Source organism: Aspergillus candidus, assembly GCF_002847045.1.
Source record: "Aspergillus candidus strain CBS 102.13 unplaced genomic scaffold BDW47scaffold_54, whole genome shotgun sequence".
Lineage (NCBI taxonomy): Eukaryota > Fungi > Ascomycota > Eurotiomycetes > Eurotiales > Aspergillaceae > Aspergillus > Aspergillus candidus.
The window spans coordinates 1-21827 of NW_020194059.1; the positions used below are offsets into that span (position 1 = coordinate 1).

General features: G+C 50.8%; 10 protein-coding genes across 10 annotated transcripts; 5 read left to right on the forward strand and 5 right to left on the reverse strand.

Moving 5' to 3' along the window:
• Positions 1 to 349: 349 nt before the first annotated feature.
• Positions 350 to 1995, forward strand: BDW47DRAFT_70144 (Rieske [2Fe-2S] domain protein). Its single transcript, XM_024819640.1, has one exon. The coding sequence runs from the start codon at positions 375 to 377 to the stop codon at positions 1731 to 1733; it is 1359 nt and encodes a 452-aa protein (XP_024668904.1). The 5' UTR covers positions 350 to 374; the 3' UTR covers positions 1734 to 1995.
• Positions 1996 to 4084, reverse strand: BDW47DRAFT_70143 (flavin-containing monooxygenase). The gene has a single exon (XM_024819639.1). It carries the CDS (start codon positions 3921 to 3923, stop codon positions 2259 to 2261), a length of 1665 nt encoding a protein of 554 aa, XP_024668905.1. The 5' UTR covers positions 3924 to 4084; the 3' UTR covers positions 1996 to 2258.
• A 768-nt stretch (positions 4085 to 4852) lies between these two features.
• On the reverse strand, positions 4853 to 7052 carry BDW47DRAFT_133920 (permease of the major facilitator superfamily; the record flags this gene model as incomplete). The annotated part of the gene is made up of 10 exons (XM_024817963.1): positions 4853 to 4924; positions 4992 to 5182; positions 5240 to 5543; positions 5600 to 5763; positions 5820 to 5992; positions 6052 to 6150; positions 6201 to 6274; positions 6354 to 6553; positions 6609 to 6702; positions 6759 to 7052. 10 exons carry the CDS (start codon positions 7050 to 7052, stop codon positions 4853 to 4855), a joined length of 1665 nt encoding a protein of 554 aa, XP_024668906.1.
• Positions 7053 to 8006: 954 nt separating this feature from the next.
• On the reverse strand, positions 8007 to 10721 carry BDW47DRAFT_70148 (uncharacterized protein). Its single transcript, XM_024819641.1, has 5 exons — positions 10101 to 10721; positions 8799 to 10047; positions 8458 to 8741; positions 8318 to 8410; positions 8007 to 8267 (listed from the first exon to the last, which is right to left on the reverse strand). Exons 1-5 carry the CDS (start codon positions 10647 to 10649, stop codon positions 8181 to 8183), a joined length of 2262 nt encoding a protein of 753 aa, XP_024668907.1. The 5' UTR covers positions 10650 to 10721; the 3' UTR covers positions 8007 to 8180.
• Positions 10722 to 10808: 87 nt separating this feature from the next.
• BDW47DRAFT_111254 (O-methyltransferase) lies at positions 10809 to 12019 on the forward strand. The gene has a single exon (XM_024813914.1). It carries the CDS (start codon positions 11144 to 11146, stop codon positions 11924 to 11926), a length of 783 nt encoding a protein of 260 aa, XP_024668908.1. The 5' UTR covers positions 10809 to 11143; the 3' UTR covers positions 11927 to 12019.
• A 513-nt stretch (positions 12020 to 12532) lies between these two features.
• On the forward strand, positions 12533 to 13263 carry BDW47DRAFT_111255 (uncharacterized protein). Its single transcript, XM_024813915.1, has 3 exons — positions 12533 to 12904; positions 12966 to 13069; positions 13126 to 13263. Exons 1-3 carry the CDS (start codon positions 12743 to 12745, stop codon positions 13181 to 13183), a joined length of 324 nt encoding a protein of 107 aa, XP_024668909.1. The 5' UTR covers positions 12533 to 12742; the 3' UTR covers positions 13184 to 13263.
• A 171-nt stretch (positions 13264 to 13434) lies between these two features.
• BDW47DRAFT_111256 (GFA family protein) lies at positions 13435 to 14660 on the forward strand. The gene has a single exon (XM_024813916.1). The coding sequence runs from the start codon at positions 13504 to 13506 to the stop codon at positions 14536 to 14538; it is 1035 nt and encodes a 344-aa protein (XP_024668910.1). The 5' UTR covers positions 13435 to 13503; the 3' UTR covers positions 14539 to 14660.
• A 203-nt stretch (positions 14661 to 14863) lies between these two features.
• BDW47DRAFT_128585 (putative allergen Asp F4-like) lies at positions 14864 to 15856 on the reverse strand (the record flags this gene model as incomplete). The annotated part of the gene is made up of 1 exon (XM_024816865.1): positions 14864 to 15856. One exon carries the CDS (start codon positions 15854 to 15856, stop codon positions 14864 to 14866), a length of 993 nt encoding a protein of 330 aa, XP_024668911.1.
• Positions 15857 to 16790: 934 nt separating this feature from the next.
• On the reverse strand, positions 16791 to 19505 carry BDW47DRAFT_111259 (putative C6 transcription factor). Its single transcript, XM_024813917.1, has 9 exons — positions 19419 to 19505; positions 19245 to 19364; positions 19086 to 19198; positions 18901 to 19035; positions 18307 to 18851; positions 17984 to 18257; positions 17746 to 17921; positions 17515 to 17698; positions 16791 to 17466 (listed from the first exon to the last, which is right to left on the reverse strand). Exons 1-9 carry the CDS (start codon positions 19454 to 19456, stop codon positions 16973 to 16975), a joined length of 2079 nt encoding a protein of 692 aa, XP_024668912.1. The 5' UTR covers positions 19457 to 19505; the 3' UTR covers positions 16791 to 16972.
• A 769-nt stretch (positions 19506 to 20274) lies between these two features.
• BDW47DRAFT_133925 (glycoside hydrolase family 76 protein) lies at positions 20275 to 21753 on the forward strand (the record flags this gene model as incomplete). The annotated part of the gene is made up of 3 exons (XM_024817964.1): positions 20275 to 20368; positions 20428 to 21131; positions 21181 to 21753. 3 exons carry the CDS (start codon positions 20275 to 20277, stop codon positions 21751 to 21753), a joined length of 1371 nt encoding a protein of 456 aa, XP_024668913.1.
• Positions 21754 to 21827: the final 74 nt, after the last annotated feature.

Below are 21827 nucleotides of genomic sequence, written 5' to 3' on the forward strand. Positions count from 1 at the left end.
AAGTAGTAGTGGTGTACAGGTGCCGACGCGGATCTCGTCCTTTTTCCCGCCTAGCTACCAATTCTTCGGTATTGAGTCTTCTCACATCTTGAAGAAATATATCGTGTGATCTTAGAGTAGCATCTAAACCTCGATGACAGGTGAGTAATTGCAAGGGTTATCGTTTAGAGCCGATGCTTCTGCGTCTCAAGGGAAAATAAACATAAAGTTATGCTGGGAGTGCACTAACTGTATGATAAATGCATAGTTGCCCCGCCATCATTACTAATCCAGTATGACTCAGCTTAAAATTCCACATGTATCGAACCACTACCACTTCAGCGTGCGAATATCTTCATTTTCCTTCAGTCCCAACGCGCTGCACCGATTTCAAAATGTCAAAGGTAGACCTGGGCTTGCTTTCGAACTTCACGCAAGCGCGCTATGTTGTTCAACTCTCAACTGGAAAGCGAATAGTGCTCTTTCGGCTACCGGCGATCGAGCCGTCGAAAGACAAGAGTAAGGCGGACAATGAAACGGACGATGGGTGGTCGTACTATGCAATGGAGGCCGAGTGCCCTCATGCCGGCGGTCCAATGCAAGACTCTCAAGTGGACATTGAAGACTCGGGGTACATCGTCTCGTGTCCGTGGCATGCGTACGACTTCAACGTAGAGACGGGAGAATCGAGCGTGGGAATTACGGCATGCACATTCCCTGTCAACGTTCGTGGAGAGTCGGTGATCTTGCATTTTATCGGTCCTAACGCGGAGGGAGTTACTCTGAAGACGATTGAGCCGGTCAGCGAGCAGTTCCGACTGAAGAAGGACGGTACGGCCGGAGCGCCTTTGTCGCCGTCCAACCAGGAGTCTGCAGGCGATGCTAAATATCTGGATGAAGCCGCCACTCTTTGCGACTGGTGCGCTCATATTTTGAATACGCCTCATCCAGAACACAAGATTGAGTTGACTGCCCACCTGTTCGCCACCTTCTCGCAGAGGGAAGGCACGTCGTCACCCATGCCCCTTGGGTGCGGTACTGTTCAGGCCCCGGCGCAACCACCGCGGCAGGGATTGACGGAAGTCCAGCCGTGGAATATGCCGCGCGCTGGTCGCGGAGGCACACTGAAGAGTAGGATTTCAATGCTCCACGCACTGGCCAACATTGAATTATGGGCGATCGACCTTGCAATCGACATCTGCATCCGCTTTGCAACCTTTCAGACGGATCCCTTATCCAAGGACAGCTCGCGAGACCTGCCACGAGCCTTCTACCACGACTGGCTCAAGGTGGCCAACGACGAAGCGAAGCATTTCTCTTTGCTGCGTGCGCGAATTGAAGAAATGGGCTCGCACTTTGGCGCACTTCCTGTCCACCACGGTCTGTGGGACTCGGCGATTACCACTGCGCATGATCTCCGGGCGCGGATCTCGATCATTGCCCTGGTTCATGAAGCTCGCGGGCTAGATGTGAACCCGATGACTATTGAAAAGTTTCGCAAGGCGGGTGACAGCCCGAGCGTTGATGTTCTGGAAGTTATCCATAATGATGAGATCACGCACGTTACCACCGGCCATCGATGGCTTACGTGGATCTGCCAGGAGGAGGAAACGGACCCGGTGCATGTCTTCCGCAGTAATGTCGAAAAGTACTTCAAGGGTCACATCAAGGAGCCGTTCAACATGGAGGCTAGGGCACAGGCCGGTATGGATCGCCGGTACTACGAGAACCTAGAGGGTGTTTCAGTGGCGTGATTTGACATGATCTTTGGTGGAATATCGAAGGCTTTCACGCAACTTCGTTCTACACTCCGCTGGTTCAATTGCCGATCTATACAAGGGGAAGCATCCGGCAGTCGCTGACATGCGCTACGAAAACGATACATGCTCTCAAATTTGAATGATACCCAAAAACCCAAGCTGCCAAACAATCCAAATCGAGCAAGCTCCGGATTTATTTATATTTCCCCGAATAAGTGGTTATTCAGAGGTACATTTTGATCTATCCCAGACGTTCAATCGTGGACGGAGGACCGGACTGTACCAGAAAAGGCTTATGGTTACGGCTGGTCTTTCAGAACCCTAATGTTCGTGATAAGTTGGGTTTGCGCGTCGCAACGAGCCGCGTGATATATGTATTCACGGAAAACACTTTACAAGCATGTTTATCGCCCATGATACAGCCTACACTTTACATCAGGAATCCAAATTCGACTAGCATTAGTGCAATAATCCTGAAAATACAGGCCAGATCCAATCACCTCCAACATATCTATAATTTCACATCTTAACAAGACCATCAAGTTCCCCACGAGAAGTCTCCAGACACCTCTCGCGGTACAGCAGCATCCCACCAAGATAAAACAGTGGCTCCACCGGCTTCCCTGGAACGTTTGCACCCATGTACCACGACTTGGCTTTAGGCAACAGAGTCATATTCGCAATCTCTGTAACCTCCTTTTTCCACGCCTGTTCCGACTCTTTGCTTACATCGACTGCGCGTACTCCAAGTTCCCGCATCTTCTGAATGACATCAGCAATCCACCGCACCTGGAATTCAATCGATGTCGGGCCGTTCGTAAACACAGATGGCGACTGCGCACTATACGGCATGAACAGGTTCGGACACCCACCGACCATCATCCCGAGGTGGGTCCGCACCCCCTGCTTATTCCACTGGTCGGCGACGTCAAACCCATATTTGTCCTTGATCCCCACATCCTTGATCCCGCCCGTCACGGTATCGAATCCCGTCGCGACGGCAATCATATCCACCTCGTACAGCTGCCCACCCTCTGTCACGATACCGTTGGGCCGGATCTCGACGATAGGGCTTTCGCGGGTGCTCACAAGTCGCACATTAGGCTTGTTGAACAGCTCGTAGTAATTTTGCTCTAGCGACGGCCGCTTCACGCCCCACGGATGCAATGGTTCCAGCGGAGCCAGCAGATCACGCGCGCGCGGATCGTTTATCCTCGCCCGAGTCTTCTTCGCCCAGAAATCGTACGCCTCGCGATTCGCGACAGGGTCTACCAACAGGTCCTGGTAGTTTATGTTCCAGAACCACAGCCCACCGCCGCCGTACAGCCGCTCGTACGTCGCCAGGCGCTCCTCGGGCGACACATCCATCGTGTTCTGCGGGATGGGTGATATCTCCAGTCCCGTGTTGGTCATCTTGTTGTCTTCGAAGATCTGCAACCGGCTGGCTCTGTCTTCTTGCACACCCGGCGGAAGCACCGACTGGCACATGGGGAGCGCGGTGTTCGGCGTGCGCTGGAAGACAGTTGTCTCGGCCGCATCTTTAGCCCACTCCTGAATAATCTGAATACCAGTCGACCCGGTACCAATGACAGCGACCCGCTTACCGCGGACGTCGACATGCTCCGTTGGCCAGTTCGCAGAGTAGTAGATGTCACCGGCGAAGGTGTCCAGGCCCTTCCAGTCAGGGACGTGCTGCTTCGCAGCGAAGCCAACCGCAACGATGAGGTACTTCGCGCGCGCGCATTTGCCGTCCTTGGTGCTGATGGTCCAAGTCGCGCTCTCGGTGTCGAACCGGGCGTCGCACACTTCAGTGTTGAAGTAGCAGTCCTTGCTGAGAGACAGTGTCTTGTCGACGTGGTTGAAGTAGGCCTCCAGCTCTGCCTGCCCCGGGTACTTCTCCGTCCACTTCCAGTCGTTCCAGATCTGTTCCATCGAGTACTCGTACCCTGGGACGGCCACGTCGACGCGAGCGCCCGGGTACCGGTTGCGGTGCCATGTGCCGCCTAGTGCGGTGCCCGCTTCGAAGAGCTTCGCGTTTAGGTTGAGCTCATCACGCAGCTTATGGAGCATATAGCAGCCCGAGAAGCCACCTCCGACTACCAGAGCGTCTAGCTCGAAGCGACCACCATGCTCGGGGTTCGCGGGAGCGGTGCCACTAGACGAGGCACCTTCGGCAATAGTCATGATGTCTGCGGTCGTAGGCCTGGTTTGAGATGGGGAGAAGCGCAGAAGACGGGGGTTTGGAAGCGGACGGAGAGAGAGCCCTCCTTTTGCAGAGGGGAAGAGTTAAAGAACCCCTCTTCTTCCTCACGGCACCATCGGCTGGAGAAAGGCCGCGTTTCGGCCCATGTTAGCATATACTGCGGGGAAGCGGGGCACTGACTTCTTATGGCCGGTTATCTATCTATCCTGATCAAAGCTTTCGGATATACTACTATGTTAGTTTCGTGCTAAGCCGGTTTCGCCTCGCTAGCCTGAACCGTTAGCTCCGCACTGCTACAGCCTCATGTGTCAATGCCTTCTGTCAGATAGATTGTACTTTGCACAAATATTTCTATCAGGTAGTCAACACAGTGATGCATCATCATCAAGTATACTAGTTACTGCAGAATTTGAAGATGTTTTCTGATATCCGCCGCAAGATACGTAAAAGACAATGGATGTCATCAGAATAATGCTTCCCTTATCTGTTATGGTCACCATTCTAGTATAACGAGACTATCTGTTACCTATCAAAGGTAAAACCAAATTCTCTGCCCATTAACACTCCTTATCACGCGTAGAGGGTGAACGAGAAACCGTAGTTGAAAGCAGATACCCATGAATCCTGGGCTAGGAGAAAGTGACACGATTAAAAGATAGTATAGTCCAGTCTCCATATAGGCTGACACAATTCGAGATATTGAATTGGCTGGAACACCAAATGGTTATGTTTCTTCATGCCGGGAATAGTTTCGATATCAATTGAGGCGAATTGCTACATCGCTTTGACGGAACTATCGCTATCATCAATAAGTTTATTTCTAACCAGCAGCAGTTTCTAAAATAACTCACATTCTATGTCCAAGCCATCTCCATCATTTGTGTCAAATTCCCACAGCCATCCCGTTACCCTAATGGGCAAATCGAAAGTCCAGCCTCTTGCTCCCCGTATCAGTAGTATTCCTCGAATAATCTAGCCGTTGCTGCAGGAAATACGGTCAGTGTCTCTTTTATATAAGATTTTGATGATAGTGTCAGTTCCAAACTCACCTCCTCCGTCATGGCAGCCCAAATGCGATCACGGTATCGATTCCTCGACACGTAATACACCTTTGTCCCAATAAAAACTACTATCCCTAAGATATTCAGCGCCAGCAAAACACTATTACCCCTTCGATATTTGGGCTTGTCGTCCTCGCGGTAGATGTTGTTTCCAATGACGGATCCTAATTGGACGGACACTGTACCGTGTGAGACAGGATTTTCAGTTAGACTTCCTTGGACAATAGTAGACTTACTGTTGTAGACGGCCGCTGATACAGTCCGTGTGCCCACATTATTCGAGTTCTTCGAGACCCACCCGACAAGAATAGCGTGGGCGTATGGAAAGCACAGCAATGTAGTGATGATCGCATAAGTGCCCCACTTATTGTCCATCACATCTGGCCAGAACCTTAATGCTGCTATGCATGGCAGTGTCCAGATAGATTGTGAGATAGCGACTAGAGCGCGCTGGTTCAGGCGCTCGCTGATCTGGGTCAGGACGAGTAGAGAGATGATGTGGCCTACGCTGGAGGGGATAGTCAGGAGGTTTGTAACAAACTATGCCTTTTGTTAGTATAACAATGCAATACGAAAGACAGAGGTAGTGGACGTACGGTATCAAACCCAATACCTCTTAGCAATAGCGTGATGTATGCGCTCATTGGAACCATAGGCGTGAACACGATTACGCCCAAAAGGTACATCGGCCACAGATCATAGTCTCGTAGGGCATTCCATAGGCGTTTAGGGGTTACCGCTTGGCGGTTGTGCATATCCCCTATTCCGTACATTAGTATTGATTGAGCTCTCTGCATAAGCCAAATTTGTGTATACCTTTGGAAGGGTCGTCGCGTAGAACACGATTGACAACAATTCTAACCTCACGATCGTTGAACCAGCCTTTTGGGCGAAACCACTTCTTGGTCTCCACTGCAGACGCAGGCATCTTGAAGAAAGAGGCTAAACCAATCAGTAAGGTGATCAGGCCCTCGATTAGAAACAGCCATCTGTGGGAAATGTATGTTAGGAATTTAAACTTTGCAGAGATTTGGGACTGTAGACTTGCCTCCATCCTGCCCATCCAAGTACGCCTCTCATGTGTAAAATACCATATGCCATGAACGCTGTTATGATGGTCGTCAAGCCGTATGCTGTCCAGAAAAAGCTATCCCAATGTGAGCGTGAGGGTGTAACAGAGAGACTATCAGAACCTACCTAAGACGCGTAGGAAGTTCACGGCTGGTGTAAAAATAGGACAGCCATAAGATGATGTCCGGAATGAAGCCGCCCTGTTATAAGTCAGATGATCGGGTGTAAAAGCAAAGAGAGAAATTAGAAAGGCTTGGAAATCAAGGCGACAATTATTACCTCTAGAATTCCTAGTAGAGATCTCGTCGCAAAGAACGAAGACCGCCCAGAGAGAGCCGCCTGCGAAATTGCAACTATAGACCACAGCGAAATCTGTATCGGAATCCAGCGATCAGGACCGATGAACTTTGACACCAGCTGAGATGGCAGTTCTGCAAACAGAAACGAAACGTAGAAGATGATATTGCCGGTATTGTAGTCTGCAAAATACCAATTAGCAATGACATTATATAGTTGAACTGCATGAAAACGTACCATTTGTTGATAGCTTAAGGTCATCCAGCAAGTTATCGGAGACGGCTTGTACCAAGTTCCCTCGATCCACCTGCAATCCAAAAAACATGATGCACTTATCATGCCAAATATCAGCATGCATCATCTCTGTTCCAATACGGGAGAACATACTGCCCATAAACACACGCGCCAATCCAACTTTCGCACGATGGCTTTCTCCTCCTCCGGGGTCCAGGTCAAGGTCGGATCAAAAACATGGCGACATTCATACTGTGCCTTTTCATAGAGGATAGCATACCGCTCCGCGACCTCTGGATCTGCAAAAGGGTTATCCCCATCGGTGCTCAACTCCTCGTCATGCTTCGTGGTTTCGATAGTGTGGCCTTTTTGATCAACCACGGTCTCGTAGGGGCTACTGCTAGGATGCTCCACGAGATTTGTGGTGACAGTCGTCTTGGTGGCCATGGTTTGGCAAGTGTCAATTAAACTACCTGGCCAAGAGAACCCCCAACATTTGGATATCGCGAGGAATGATATATACCCCGACCTACTGTCCCCGATTCCTGGCACGCCTTTTGGAAGTCAGGTCGCGCGAAGGCTAAGAAACGTGGTCGTGGTCATTGCGAAAAACCGCCTATCTTTGTGATATTCTTAGCCAGTCATATCAGAGGATTGAACGTCGAATAATGTCTGTTAATTGCCAATGGGTTTCTATGTAACTTGCAGAGTGGGAAATGGCATTGTGCTTAGTAGCTGGAGCGCCGTAGTCAATGTCTGATTTCTGACCCAAGTGACATTCCCTGCGATGATAAAGTTTCCCTTTCGAGTCAATGCTTGAAATAACGATGACAATGATACCTTTGACAGTGACACTGCAAGCATAACTGTCAAAGATGAATCCATGATGGTCAATTACGCGACACCTCAAAGGTGCGGCCGATGTTTCCATCATCACAGTAGGAATGGCATCATCGGGAGGGGAAGCGTTGCGCGACAACAGGGAACGATGGCGAGACTTGGCGAGACACGCTTTCATTGACTTGATTTCTCAGCGAGAATATTTTGCAGATCCTGAGAATATGTATAATTCTTATCATGATCGACTTTATGTTGCTCATGTGAAAGAAAAATCGGGATAAATGACTGGGTATTAGGCCAACGGATTTAGTCCACTATGTAGAAGGCATTCTCCCACGATTGTCAATGCAAACCCCGCGAAAGTGGCTCATTTGTGCTTTTGATCGCGAAAAGCGCACTGGTAAATAGATCGACTAGTTCTAGCTCTCCATGGAATATCCGAGGCCTGTAAAGCTGTGGCGTGCTATTACTTGGATTGTTCTCGTTTAGCATGCACGACCCATCAGTCCTAAGGGCAGTAAAAGGTGCGGAGAAATACGTCCAAATCGCAGGTCTTGTTCAGTCGAGCAGCAGCATTATTATTGACGAGATTTGCTTTTCGCTTGATGTTATCGTCTGAGGGAATGGTACTTCAGTAAAACTAGCTTCGAGATGAGTCCCAGACATTGATTCATCTGATCGATTGTGAAACACGCAGTATATTCATCCCTAATACATTTTTTGTCATTTCTTGATTCACTCAACTCCCCATAGATTGTCAAATGTCCATGCGGCGGGGTCACCAAAGAAATATTGACTAAACGGTGCATCTGATGGGTCCAACTATTGGGCGTCAATATGGGTTGATCCATTGAAAGACGCAGATCACTTACTTGCGACTGTGAAAATAAACTGTCAATATAAGACATCTCTGTGGGGTTTGTAATAACACCAGGTAGGTCTGGCGGAGTACCCATCATGTTTGACTTTGAAACGTTAACAAAGTTACCGAACCTTTTGAAATGGACCTTACCTGCTGGAAATGAAAAGGGCAAGTCCTTTCCTTTGCCCGAGAAAACGTTTCTTGGCTTGCAAGTACTCGATAATACTGTTTCACAACTTGGTTTGTCGCCTCTTGTTTTAGGCTAGCTGCTCGTTCGGTCTGGACAAGAGATCGAAGGAAGGACGACGCAGCAGAGATATACCACTGAAACGTAAACCCCGTGCCGATGTACGCGATATTGTCTTCGAGCATAGAGAGGGCTTTTTGGATGAATTGCATGATTGTGTCATGGCTTACCGAGAAGTAGAGATCTACTACACTTTTGTCAGATACCTGGATTGCAAGGGCAAAGAACATCTAGAGGGACATACCTTGAATTTGCGATGAAATATAAGCGTGATGTGCTAGAATCAGGGCAGCCCGGAAATAGTCATTTCTGAACAGCAGAAGAATGGGATTTTTGTTTTTAAGAAGGGTCAAATGCTGCTCAATCAGGCTGGCAGCTGCATTGAAACAGACCATTCGTGATACTGTATATCGTGAATTACTTTCAGCCTGTCTCGCAAACGGGGCATGCAGCGATATCAGAAACTGTCGAAGCTGGAGGTCTAAAACGGTCCTCGCTAGTCCGGTCATTTTCCTGGCGGACGAGGCATTGCTGACTTCGGTCGGTCGGGGGAGTTTATTGAGTTCTGCCAGGACCATCTCTTCGTACCTCGTCACTTCCTCGTATGACAGGCTCACATCCAAATCATTCAAGCGCGAGTTGAGACGGACTCGTAAGTCAAAGCTCTGCCGAGCCAAGCATAGAAAAGATGTGGCTGTATGTTCCCCGGAGGTTCGCGGTACTGGGGCCCGCTCGAAATCGGGCATCAGATCTTCATCGTCGACATCAAGCGGTGGGGCACAGTCCATGCGAATGGCGGCTAAAGCTGATGGCATGCCTCGATCAATAGACGCCTGTAGTTCCAATTCGATCATTGTGGCCCATAGTCGTCGCCTCATCTCTTGGTCAAAGGGCGATCGGACCTTGTGTCCAGGGTCACGATGGAAACCTGCTGCCATACCGTCTCTCACTAATTCACCGGCAACCGACCACATCTGTTTCTTCTTGTAACGGTTCATTTGTTTCGCCACGACTAATAGACATCGGATCTGCCAAATTGCCAAGTATATGTTTTTTTTGCTTTGGTGGCGTAGCCACTTCTCTGCAGTTTCAATCCATAGCGTACCACGCTCCCGACCGAGACTGGCACTGCCAATATAGGTTCGATCAGTTTCAAGCACGGCGCTGACTGTCGCCATCATCAATAGGATAAGGATTATAAGTGCAGGTTTCGCGTCTTTTGGATCTTTCCTCAGTCGGTCGTATTCCGCTTGAAACGTCGGTCTGTGCACTATTCTATATGTGGTTTCAAACGTCTTGAAATAAAGCCCAATGGCCTCATCCATGAATGATTGGTCCGGCAGCACGAGGTGCAGCTCCGCATCTTTCATCGACGGAAACTTACGTTTTTCAAGCATCCACCCGACATCTATTTCCTTCAGCTCCTTTTGAACACTAGCAAGGGAATGGTGATGCGTGATACTCTCTCGCATATAAGACCGGAGCTCGGGAAACTGCATTGTCATTAGCCTTGTCAGTAACACGAAGAGGTATGATTCAATCTTACATGTCCGATCAAGCTGGTTGGATTAGTACTCCCATAGTACTGAGTCGTATAATTCTGTCCCCGGAAAATGACCGCCTCGGTGGATTTCGGCTCTCCGGGGCTGCTTAACTTCGTGAGGTCGGCTTTAATGGCCGGCCGCGCTGAACCCACAACGGGCCCCGTGACATGAGCAGCCGGAAGCCCCCATGAAAGATTGTTTCGCGTTGGACTTGGAGCTGGTAAAGGCAATATATTCTCATCCACGACGGCTGATAGGGGTTGAGCAGAGGAAGAAGGGATGTCACCGCGAATCGGAGACGGAGGTTCCAGCCGCGGTTCTTCGCTTATCCCCGACCTTGAACGTTCCTTTCTGCTTGTATTCAGAAGCCTCTCTCCATATGTACATGAGTCACTGCGTCCAGCATTTCGACACCGACTACAAGCTGGGCGCTCTCGGTCGCAGCTCAGCTTTCGTTGGCGACAGAGTGTACAAGAGAGGGGTTTTCGCCTGCGACGGGCTATCCAGGTTGAATGTTGTACGGTGGGAGTCGTCGGCTGATGATCGTCCATGTTCGGAGGTAATATTCCCGAGAATTTCGCCGCAAGGGATCTCGCAAGGGGAAGATCTGATATGAACGAGACCCAAATTTGATGGTTGAGTAGGAGAAAGAGACGGTCAAGTCCGAGACTGAACCCCTCTCGGAGTTGTGGTCGGAGAAGGCACGTGCACTTCGGCGATAAGGCTTCATTGGATCCGATCTTATCAATCTGCCACAGACTATCCCAGATGGATGCTAAACAATTCTAACTTTCAAGATCCATCTGCGTCATCAGATCCTTGTCCAGACCATCGCTGCGTTGTGGAATGGCTGAGCGCCACTTGCTTCTAAGTTGTGTCTTTCGAAACAACCATGTCCACCTTAGTCTGTCGGAGATAACGCTCAGATGCAGCGGCCATGCATGAGCAGCAATGACCGAGCATGTCCGAACAACTCGGACATCACTACCGACGTCATCGCCAGACCGACTCTATATAAGCCCCTCGAATAACGCGTCTTGGTCAAATGCATCCCAAAATCCTCGGAACTTCTTCCCAATCAAAGTTCGGCCAACCAAAAGCGGTCACCCGTCTTCCCTTCACAATGTCCGACAAAACCGTCCTCGATTTCGCCGCGGAAGTCGATTCCTACGCGGAACCCCACCTCCTGCCCAATTCCCAGGACCTCAAAGATACCCTCAACGCCAGCAACAGCCACGCAATACCGCAGATAGCCGTCTCCCCAGCACAGGGCAAGTTCCTCTCGCTGCTGACGCGACTATCGGGGACCCGCAACGTCCTCGAGATCGGCACTCTGGGCGGCTACTCCACTATTTGCTTTGCGAAGGCTCTCAGACAACGAGGACAGGGGGGCAAAGTGACCAGTATTGAGATTCTCAAGGACAGACAAGAGCTCGCTATTCAGAATATCCGCAACGCCGGGATCAGTGTCCCCGATGAAGCGGAAGTGTTGCTCGGGTCTGCTCTGGACGTGTTGCCGCAGCTCGAGGCAGAGATTGAGCAGGGACAACGGCCCAGGTTTGACTTCGTGCTCATTGATGCCGACTGGGAGAACCACTGGCCGTACTTTGACTATGGGGTTCGGCTGTCTAATAAGGGTAGTATCGTCTACGTGGATAATGCCGTCGGAGCCATGAGGAGGTTTGGAATTGTGGGTCCAGGAACGGATAAGAAAGAGGTTGTTTCGTTGGTGGACAAGGTTGGTGCAGACAGTCGGGTCGATGCGTCTTTGATGCAGACTGTGGGGGCGAAGGGGCACGACGGATTTTTGATGGCGTTGGTGTTGTAGCTTGACGTTGACTGATGTTATGGAGGTACATTTGGTGATTGATCCGGTGTATTGACATGACCTTGTTTATTGATGAAGCATTTTTCGGCTACTCTGAATAGGCCAAATAATTAGATCAAAACTGATAAAGTCCAAGTAAACCTGCGCTTGAGAATAATAGGGTACGTGTAATGCACTCATATCAGAAAGCATTATTGCAGTCATATAGACAACAAACAACTCATCACGGACCTTTGCTAAGTCATCTATCAGCCCAAAAGTACTCCCGAATATATAAAATTAGACATGATCCAGTCAAAAAACATCCTTTTAAGGCCGCGGAACAAAGGCCTGTCGTATTCAAACTACTAGTTCCATTTGTGATGAGGAAACAGCTCATCCAAGCCTCGGTGATTGGAAGGATCTAAAAGGGCTTGTTCAAGCCACAGCAAAGCGCCCAATCAGGAGCCCCCAGCATCATCATCTGCTGTTTGTGACCTGTATGGCGCTCGGAATACGAACAGATGCGCTACGAGGCACGCACCAAGTGGATAGACTGGTATATATTGTGGACAGCCTACATTCATATCCAGGCCTTGTGGCGGCTGAGTTGATGGCTTGAGAACATGAGCTGTCTAAACTCGTGGATCTTCTCTTTGTTTCTTTCCAGTGCTGAAAGCATCCAAGAGCCGCATCGTGGAGCACCTCACGTGTAGACCATTCAGCCAAAGAATATAAATACCCCGTTCATCAAGCTCGATCTGCTCCAATGTTCAGTCCAGCCCACATTGCACTTACCGCATCGTCCGAGCTCGAACAATACCCACCATAATCACAATGAAGATCGCCACCATCACCGTGTTTGCGGCGGCTGCTATGGCAGCTGCTCTTCCCTCGCAGAAACGCGATGCAGGCGAGTGCCTAGAGATTTCGAAGCGACTTGACCAGTTCATTCACTCCACTAGCGACTCATCGCAAGGACAGGGCGGTGCATCCGCGGTATGGCAGCAACGGATCAAACTCCGGCGTCTTTTTATACACCCGCTGATAGGATATACAGGATGTGACCCGGGTGGTTCTGCGGGATCTCCAGGAAGCCGCTGCCCGAGTTCATTCAAACTGTGCCAAGCTTGCGGAAATTGATAGGGATGCCGCGGAAACATTGTAAGTATAGCATCATTTAGACCAGTGTGGGAAAGTACTGACGATTGGATGTGTAGTCGACAGTCAGAGAGTGATAGTTCTCGGGCCTTGGATGAAGTGAATAAGTCTGGATAGGAGGATGGATAGACGTGAACCAACTGCGGTCCAGTTGAGACTTTACTCGCATGTTATTAGCATGATATTGAGAAGCGCTGTGTTATTACTGCAACGGTAGATGCTATATAATAATATCAAGATGGCGGGGTTACTCGTCGGTAACAAATGAATACGAGCAAGGCCCCTCTTTTAGACGTCTGATATCACCTGACACCGCGCCCTTTCATTGACTCCAATCAATGAATATATAACAAGTCAATTAGACCTCTTCTTGCCTCGCTCATTCCAACATCTGTTACTATCAAAGGTCAGGTAAACATCAACGATCAAGAACCAGCATGGCGTCATCCACCAACACCAAAACCCTCACAGCTGCCTGTCACTGTCGTGATGTCCACTTTAACATCACCATACCCAAGGCCAACTTACCCCTAGATGTCCACCTATGCCACTGCAGCCTATGCCGCTATACCCATGGTACCTTCTGCACCTTCCATGCCAACCTTCCCGAGGGCGTAGAGCCCGAGTTCATCTCACCGTCCACCATGAGCAACCTCACTCCCTACACCCATCCCCAGGGCCACTCAATTGGATATTTCTGCTCAACATGCGGCTGCAACATCGGCTGTCAGGACTCAGTCTGGGTCATCTCGTCCGCTATATTCGACGCCAATCGCGACGACGCAATCTGGAAGATCAACGAACACATATTCGCCTCGTCTGCCCCTTCGGGCGACCTCGCTAGATTGCTCCCACATGTGGGGCCCCATCGACTCCATGTCTCCCATGACCCAGCGAGTATCTCGTCCAAGAAACAAGCGACAGTTGAAAGATACGAGAACGAGGTCCTGCGCGCGGAATGCCACTGCGGCGGCGTCTCCTTCGACATCGCTCGCCCAAGCAAAGAGTTTACTGAAGATCCCGCAAACAGCTACTGGGTCCCGCCGGGAGAGGCACATAAGTGGCATGCCGTGATTGAAGTCTGCGACGACTGTCGGCTCGTCAATGGTGCTAATCTCGCGGGTTGGGTCTTTGTCCCTACTGATCATATGTCCCCTCGCCCTGAGGAGAATCTGGCCCTCGGGACATCGAAGACCTATCAGTCTAGCGAGGGTGTGCTCCGGTCTTTTTGTGGTCGATGCGGTGCGACTGTTTTCTATGGTTGCGTTGATCGGCCGCATATCTTGGATGTGTCTGTTGGGATTCTTCGCGCGCCGGAGGGGGTCATGGCGACGAAATGGGCTGCTTGGAAAATGGCGAATATCGGGCGGGAAGATGGAAGGCGTTATGATGCTGAGTTTACAAAAGCGCTGATCGAGGGGGTGGATGATTGGGTAAAGAAGAACGACCAGACGACAGTGGACAAGGTGTAGAACTGGTGAAGGGATGTATTGGCTTGAGAGCCCCGCTTGTCGTCCTGTTTGTGCTATTGTTGATGACTCTCAATGCCTTGCTCACAGCCTACTAGTGGCAATTCCAGATAGGCAAACTAAACATCAGGGTCATCCAGTTGCTCTATTATCTCACCGTTTCCAACGATAATCAGCGACTTCAAAGTCATCGTCTTCATAATCACTGGATAGAGCTATATGCTGCACGACAAAGGTCGTGACATCCTATTACTCACAATGACACAACAAACCCCTAGTCTCAAGAAAAACAACAATGTTAAAACAAAAAAGGATATCAAAAACATACTTATTCCCTATAATCAACAAGCACCTCCAACCTAACCGCCCCCCCAGGCCCATTCCCCCCCAACCCATCCACCAACTTCTTCCCCTTCGTATAAGCATTAACCACCTCCCTCGCCCCCTCAGTAAGATAACTACACCTCTTCCCAGCATGATCACAGATCCTCATCCCCTGAACCATCTGCCCCGCCTCCTGCGCCTGAATCGCACTAACATCCCACCCACTCCACCCCCCGTTCTCCGCATTCCCGAAATCGAACTCGCCCCAGGTGCAGCTATACCCGCCGAATTTGTCCTTCGGTAGTTGAGTGCCTTCCGCAGCGCCCCACGCTCCCTGGCTGTTCTCGTCGAACGCAACGTATGCGGACTCGTGTGCCTCCAGTGTGAATGTTAGCGCTGAGTGCCCGTACCACCCGTCTAGTTGGCCTGAGGGCCCGACTTTGTTCCAGAAGACTACTGTCCAGGGCTTGGGGCTGTCGCTGCCGCGTGTCATTTTGAGCACGTATTTATAGTTGAAGGCTGATGTGGCAGGGATCCTGATTATGTTGCTGCCCCATGGGTCACCGATGTTGCCGCGGTAGGTTACGCGGCTTCCGCTTGTGTCGATTGTGCGGGCGCCGAAGCCGGCGGTGGTGAAATTGTCGTTTGGGGGGAGTTCTTTCCAGTCAGGGCTTGGCTTGGGGGCTTGATCCGGCTTGGGGTTGGTTTCAGGGTGCTCTGGCTGGGTGGGTGTTGTTGTCGTTGGCGCTGGGGCCGGCTCGGTGGTTGTCGGGATGGAGGTTGTAGTGGGCTCTGCAGGCGGATCCCCGGATATGGTCGTGTAGACAGTGACGGTTTTGACATTGATCACTACCTCAGTCCTCCCGCACGCCTCGAGGTTTCCTACCTCCGAGGCATGGTGGGCATGTTTGTGGGTGTCGTGGCGTCGCTCGTGGCCTTGCATGCGTGCCAGCGCTACATTGGCGGCGACGAGGAAAAGGAAGGTCTTCCACTGCATCTTCGTCTATTTCTGCTGCTTTGCAGATGGGAAGTAACTGTAAGGTCGCGAGTAGCGAATGGCTGTCGAGCTGGGGTGTCGAGATAGGAAGCGCTTGTTAGGGCAGTATGCACACGTCGCAAAAGACCTTGTTGGTATATCAGCACGCCAATCCACGCGGTTTTGAATGTCCCGAAATGAACAAAGTAGCGCGTCAACTACATGTGCACACTATAGGCATTCTCGCTATAGAGTGTAGAGTAGATCCAATCTTCTCAAGGTCGCAGTAGACATCGCAGTGCCGATCCAGCAAGTGAGTTGACCATCGAACACCATGTGGGAGAAAATCTGGCAGATCGCGGTAATAAATACACCATCTTCCCGCCCTGGAATTTCAATATCAAACCATTGTTGATGATTCTCTTGTTTTCCAGGCCGGGAATGTATGAAGGCATGCCAAATTCCTCCAAAGTCACCCCTTGCAAGTAACCCATATGGTCTGGGCTTCAAGACGGAACTCTGGCATTGGCTATGTTTAACTCTGGCGGGGTCGATCAATAATTAGAGAATCTAGGAGGTGACTTGTTTACTCCTGACTAGGTCTGAAAGTGGAACGCTTGGATGGGACTGGGACGTAAACGTGGTGCCCGCAGGGTGAGGTCGAGGCTTGGCCGGGAATGTCTTCCCTAACAGGCAGACAAATAATCTCACCGTGGAAGCCGTGTCTGCGACGTGATTGTTTTCTTCAGACTATGGTGCGTTAATCCGGGAGTCATACTCATATTTCTCTAAGGTAGGAGTTGTTCATTGACACTACTGAAAAGCAGCTTAGTCTAAACTCCAGTACTAGCATTTGGGGGCTCAGCTACAGTCTTGATGAAAGATTCTTCTGCCAGTGTCGAATGAGAAACCACTCCAAAAGAATTCCACTGTGTGTTTACATGCGTGTGACAGTGTTACATCCCACCCAATGGCGAATGCAGGGATATCGCAAGTTGCAATCCATTTTTCCCTCCCGCTAACCCGTCTCACTGAAAAACCCAATAACATAAAGGCAACCCGGAACCTTAATTGAAAGCAAAACCCGATGAACAAACAGGATATCATCGTCTATATAATTTTTTTTCTTGTTGATCACTACCCATCACTCCACAGCCACAAATCATTCTGCAGTCCCTCTCTCTCCGCATCCAAAACAAGATTATTCGCGTTGAGCTGATCGGTCACCGAGAACATGTATTCCAGCGACAACCCATAATCTCGCCAATCGAAGCTGAGGTCTTCTTCCTGATTTATATCCACAGATGGGAGAGGTGCCGCAGGTAGTACACTGCTCACTGTTGGAACTGCATTGATCCCCGGGGTCTGGGACCTTTCATCATTTTCAGATCCAACAGGCTGAGCCGACGCCTGCACCAGCGGCTGGATAAGCTCCTCCAACAGCTCGACTTCCGATTTCCGCAGCTGGGCTACGCGATTACCGCGGGAGATCATATCGTCGAGCAGACTGAATCCCATCTCTCGGTAGTTGAAATCAGGGTCGGGCTGGGTGTCGGGGAGGATTGCTGATATTACCGATAGGATGAAAAAGGAGGAGAAGAGGTTTTCGAGGTCAAATGGGAGGAAGGATTCTAGTAGAGTCAGCTTTGCTTCTATTGACTGTCCAGGCGGTTACGAACGGAGGATATTGTGGTCCTGTAGTGCTAGCAGGATCCGTAGTGACTTCGTCGCGGAATCGACGCATGCTTCGAGGAGGGTCCGAACGGGTGCTGATAGAGTTCGGAAAGGCTCGCCTGCTTCGTAGCAGCTAAGTCGCTCCCATAGGAGACTCAGGACGAGCGGTCGTGTGGTTACGATGATGCACTATTTTGTTAGATGCATTATCTTACCTGGGAGACCTCGAGGCTTACCAGGTGGCAAGAAATAGTTAAGCGCGTGGTGACTCCTGAAATGGCATCTACGGAGCTAGAGAAGCGACGAGCAAACACGGCATCAAGCTCGCGGGATAGATCCGTCATCTCGTGCAGTACCGATCGCAGCTTTCGAAGGAACACGCCGCCTAGTTTTCCATCTGGGCTATACACCGCTGTTGCAATTGAGTCAGTCAGAAGATGTCGTTATCGTGCCTCAAGGTTGTGGTGAGCATACTTCCAAGCACCCGAGTGATCACCTGTGAGATCTTGACATGCAGACTCAAGGCAGCCTCCTTCTGCGTGCAAGTCCGGGGATCCCACAAAACGGTGGTGATTTCCGCATCATTGACCGAGTAGGGCGATCCAATCAACGCTGCGAATTTCCGGTCCAATACATACACGGTCCACCAGATATTGTTGCACCGGTCGACTAGTTCCTGTCCTAGCTGCTCCACCGGAGGGGCACGGTGTAAACCCTCGACCAGAGCCATGCGCATGGCATGGCCAATCTAAATGGTCAGGTCGGTGATGTCACGACACAACGGATCCAACACTCACATAGCAGTACGCAGTATCCCGCATGTCCACCGAGTGGAAATAGAGGGCTATCAGCGTCAGAACCTCAATGGCCAAGATCGGGTTCTGCCACAGCCCGGTGATATCCGGTAACAGGGACATGGCTCTCGAGAACAGTTTTGTCCAGGTAGCGGTGCTGGACGCTTTGCGCATGGGCACCAGCAATGCCTCTCCGAAGGCGAGGATGACCAAGAACTGCACGTACCAGAGGCGCGTCTCGTGTACTTTGGCACCGGCATTGTCGTAAAACTCGTGGAGGTTGCGCAGGAATTCCTTCTCGTCGAACAGTCGGTATAGGTAGCCGAAATGGAATTGCACGGTGTTGACTATGTACAGCGCGTGCTCGAGTGACGGTAGCCCGCTGATATCGGGCAATTCCTCCGAGCTCGCCTGTCGCCAATGTATTTGGTACGCGTCGCCGTCGACGGCCAGCGGGATCGGCTCGATCTTGTTGGGGTAGAGTCGGTCCTGGATCACGGAGAGGACGCGGCGACTGTAGGACCAGGTGGAGGTGGGTCCGAGAAACACTGCGACGAGTTAACCCCTTGGTCGAAGGACAGAAGACCCATCACCTACACCACGTCTTTCTTCGGGGCTGTTCGTTTTTCAGATAGGACGGGGAGACCAAGGGGTTGGATGAGAACCGCTCGTCATGCGGGTTGCTCTCGTGGCGGTGTGGGGTCGATTCTCTGGGGTTTTCCGGTGTGTGCACTGCGGGACATTGAGACGGAGAAACGATCGCGAGAACCCAATGAGCCTACCCTCTGTGGACAAATCAACCCCATCGTGTTTCGATATTTTACTTCTTCTCTTATAAGCTGGAGCTGGAGAGTTCTCCAACTCCTCGACCTTCCGCTTTAGCGATCGAAACAGCCTATTTCATCAGCAGTGCGCTCCTTGTCAAGAAACCAGTAACCCACTCTTCCGACACCACAATCTTCCGGTCCTCCTCAAACACACAATCCTGACATCGCTGACGACATTTGTCGCACGGTTGAGTGCCGGAGCACTTGACTTTGCGGGAACGACAGCGTTGGCAACTGCGGGGAATCAATCAGCCAAGTGGGGGCGGGAAGAAGGTAGATTAAACGAACGCATTAGACGTGCGCTTAGGACGTTGCTCATAGTCCATTATCTTTATTAGGAAAAGTCAGGGAAGATCAAGAAAAATTACGCGTGCATTTGCAATTGCCATGGCGGGAGAAGGAAGACCACCGGGGGAGTAATATTGCCAGGGTTGAGTGGAGCATATGGATACTTGTGTTGACTCATCCTGCAGTGTCCGCTCCCCACATTCTCCAACGGTGCGATAAGATAGAGAATCTCTTTGTCTGCAAAACCCAATCGGGGTGAAGATCAGAATAATCAGATTGTAGGTAGGAGAGTACTACCTAGGGAACATCTTGAGAATAGTCTACTCAATGGAGGGAGCAAGGTACAAATGCAAGGGGCATGGAATATCAAGCAGTGGCTTAAGTAGTCAATGGTCGGTCTTGTATCAAGTACAAACACTCCCACCTATATATATCTACCCAGGCACCGATTATATACGTATGTATCTTCTTTATAGTGTCTGATTCCTAGGATACCTTCACATCACTGCAGTATATCTAATATCTCTATACAACCTGATATAAAGACCGACATAACATAGCAGACAACTCCACACAATATCAATACCTACGTATGTAGATAAGACAGTGAATAGACATGAGGTTCAAGTAGGACAAAGCCCTGTCAGCCACCACAGCTCCGGAGTGACGAACACCATTCACTCTGATCTTCTGGCGATTGGTCTTGCAGGTCAGCATATCTCACAAACAGCCAGTCTTGTCGGCTTCTTAACTAGCTATGTCCCACGTACGTGTGCAGCTTCTAGGTCGTTCTGCAACAACCCACACATTATTATCGATCATACCTACCAGCATACCTGTCTCACAAACCATCGGAATGCGGTACTCCATCTTATCATGTCTGACACTATGTCTAGTCGGCTACTTCTGTCACTCAGTCCAGGCAATCAAGTTAAATCTTGATGACACAGGTCAGTCCCGGACTCAAGGCAGCCCCATAATCAGAATTAACCCCCCCCCCCCCCCCCAGAAAACATCAAACAGGTCGCAAGCAAGTTAGCCTGGGACCTAGTCAGCTTCTACACAGGCAACAACACCGGCGATGTCCCCGGTAATCTCCCTTCCCCGTATTACTGGTGGGAAGCCGGCGCCTTCTTCGGCACGCTGGTCAACTACTGGTCCTACACAGGCGACACAACCTACAACAACATCATCATCCAAGCTCTCCTCCACCAAGCCGGCTCCGAAGGCGATTTCATGCCGACCAACCAGACCCGCACCGAAGGTAACGACGACCAGGCTTTCTGGGCATTCACGGCGATGCGCGCCGCCGAGAGTAACTTCACCAATCCGCCCGACGATAAGCCATCATGGCTCGCCATGATACAGGCTGTCTTCAACCAACAGGCAGCAAGGTGGAATAACGAACAATGCGGCGGGGGCCTGAAGTGGCAGATCTATTCGTTTAATGGCGGGTACAATTACCGCAACGCCATTTCCAACGGCTGCTTCTTCAACATGGCGGCGCGTCTGGCGCGATACACCAACAACGAGACCTACGCCGAGTGGGCGGAGAAGGCGTGGGACTGGTCGCGGGGAGTGGGACTTGTCGGGCCCGAATACCATGTATTTGACGGGACGAGCGATACGAATAACTGCAGCGATCTGAATCACATTGAGTGGACGTACAATAACGGTGTTTTCCTGCACGGGGCGGCGCACATGTGGAACTACGTAAGTGGTGAACATTGAAGATCCCACGAGTCTCGACTAATTGGTTCAGACCAACGGAGGCCTCCGCTGGAAGGCACGCATCGAGGGGCTGCTGAAAGGGCAACAGGTCTTCCTCTCCACCAACGACTCCTTCAGGAACGTGCTATACGAGTCCGCCTGCGAGCTAGCCGGCACCTGCCAGACCGACCAGTTCTCGTTCAAGGCCTACCTGGCGCGATGGATGGGGGATACAGCCAAGCTGGCTCCGTTTACGTACGACACTATTATGGCCCGTCTCCGCCCCTCGGCCGAGGCAGCCGCTGCCCAGTGCGTGGGTGGGAAAACCGGAAGCTACTGCGGCATGCAGTGGACCACGGGCAATTACGATGGTACCACGGGGGTCGGGCAGCAAATGTCTGCTCTAGAGGTGACTCTCGCCAATTTGCTTGAGACGACCCGAGGACCGCTCACGGGCGATACAGGAGGGACCAGCAAGGGGAATAGTGGTGCGGGGACGGGAAAGGTCGCGAACGGGAAAGAGAAACCGAAAGCCATTACCGCTGCCGATCGCGCAGGAGCAGGCGTTCTGACGGGACTTTCAGCATTAGGAATACTGGGGGTCACCTATGTGATGATATCTTAAGACACTGATGGATTGACGCAGGCGTCATCCAGACGATGTTTGCTTAGTAGAGTGTTTGTTCTTCATCACGTTTG

Excerpts from the sequence above, each read along its gene's own strand:
- BDW47DRAFT_70144 (XM_024819640.1), top strand. The coding sequence starts at position 375 with ATGTCAAAGGTAGACCTGGGCTTGCTTTCGAACTTCACGCAAGCGCGC.
- BDW47DRAFT_70143 (XM_024819639.1), bottom strand. The coding sequence starts at position 3,923 with ATGACTATTGCCGAAGGTGCCTCGTCTAGTGGCACCGCTCCCGCGAAC.
- BDW47DRAFT_70148 (XM_024819641.1), bottom strand. The coding sequence starts at position 10,649 with ATGGACGATCATCAGCCGACGACTCCCACCGTACAACATTCAACCTGG. Across the intron at positions 10,048-10,100 it reads CAACCAGCTTGATCGGACAT|TTTCCCGAGCTCCGGTCTTA; the intron begins GTAAGATTGAAT and ends ATGACAATGCAG. Across the intron at positions 8,268-8,317 it reads GTTTATTTTCACAGTCGCAA|TTGGACCCATCAGATGCACC; the intron begins GTAAGTGATCTG and ends GACGCCCAATAG.
- BDW47DRAFT_111254 (XM_024813914.1), top strand. The coding sequence starts at position 11,144 with ATGCATCCCAAAATCCTCGGAACTTCTTCCCAATCAAAGTTCGGCCAA.
- BDW47DRAFT_111255 (XM_024813915.1), top strand. The coding sequence starts at position 12,743 with ATGAAGATCGCCACCATCACCGTGTTTGCGGCGGCTGCTATGGCAGCT. Across the intron at positions 12,905-12,965 it reads GACAGGGCGGTGCATCCGCG|GATGTGACCCGGGTGGTTCT; the intron begins GTATGGCAGCAA and ends TAGGATATACAG. Across the intron at positions 13,070-13,125 it reads AGGGATGCCGCGGAAACATT|TCGACAGTCAGAGAGTGATA; the intron begins GTAAGTATAGCA and ends TTGGATGTGTAG.
- BDW47DRAFT_111256 (XM_024813916.1), top strand. The coding sequence starts at position 13,504 with ATGGCGTCATCCACCAACACCAAAACCCTCACAGCTGCCTGTCACTGT.
- BDW47DRAFT_111259 (XM_024813917.1), bottom strand. The coding sequence starts at position 19,456 with ATGGACTATGAGCAACGTCCTAAGCGCACGTCTAATGC. Across the intron at positions 19,199-19,244 it reads AAGATTGTGGTGTCGGAAGA|GCTGTTTCGATCGCTAAAGC; the intron begins GTGGGTTACTGG and ends CTGATGAAATAG. Across the intron at positions 17,699-17,745 it reads TAACTATTTCTTGCCACCTG|TGCATCATCGTAACCACACG; the intron begins GTAAGCCTCGAG and ends CTAACAAAATAG.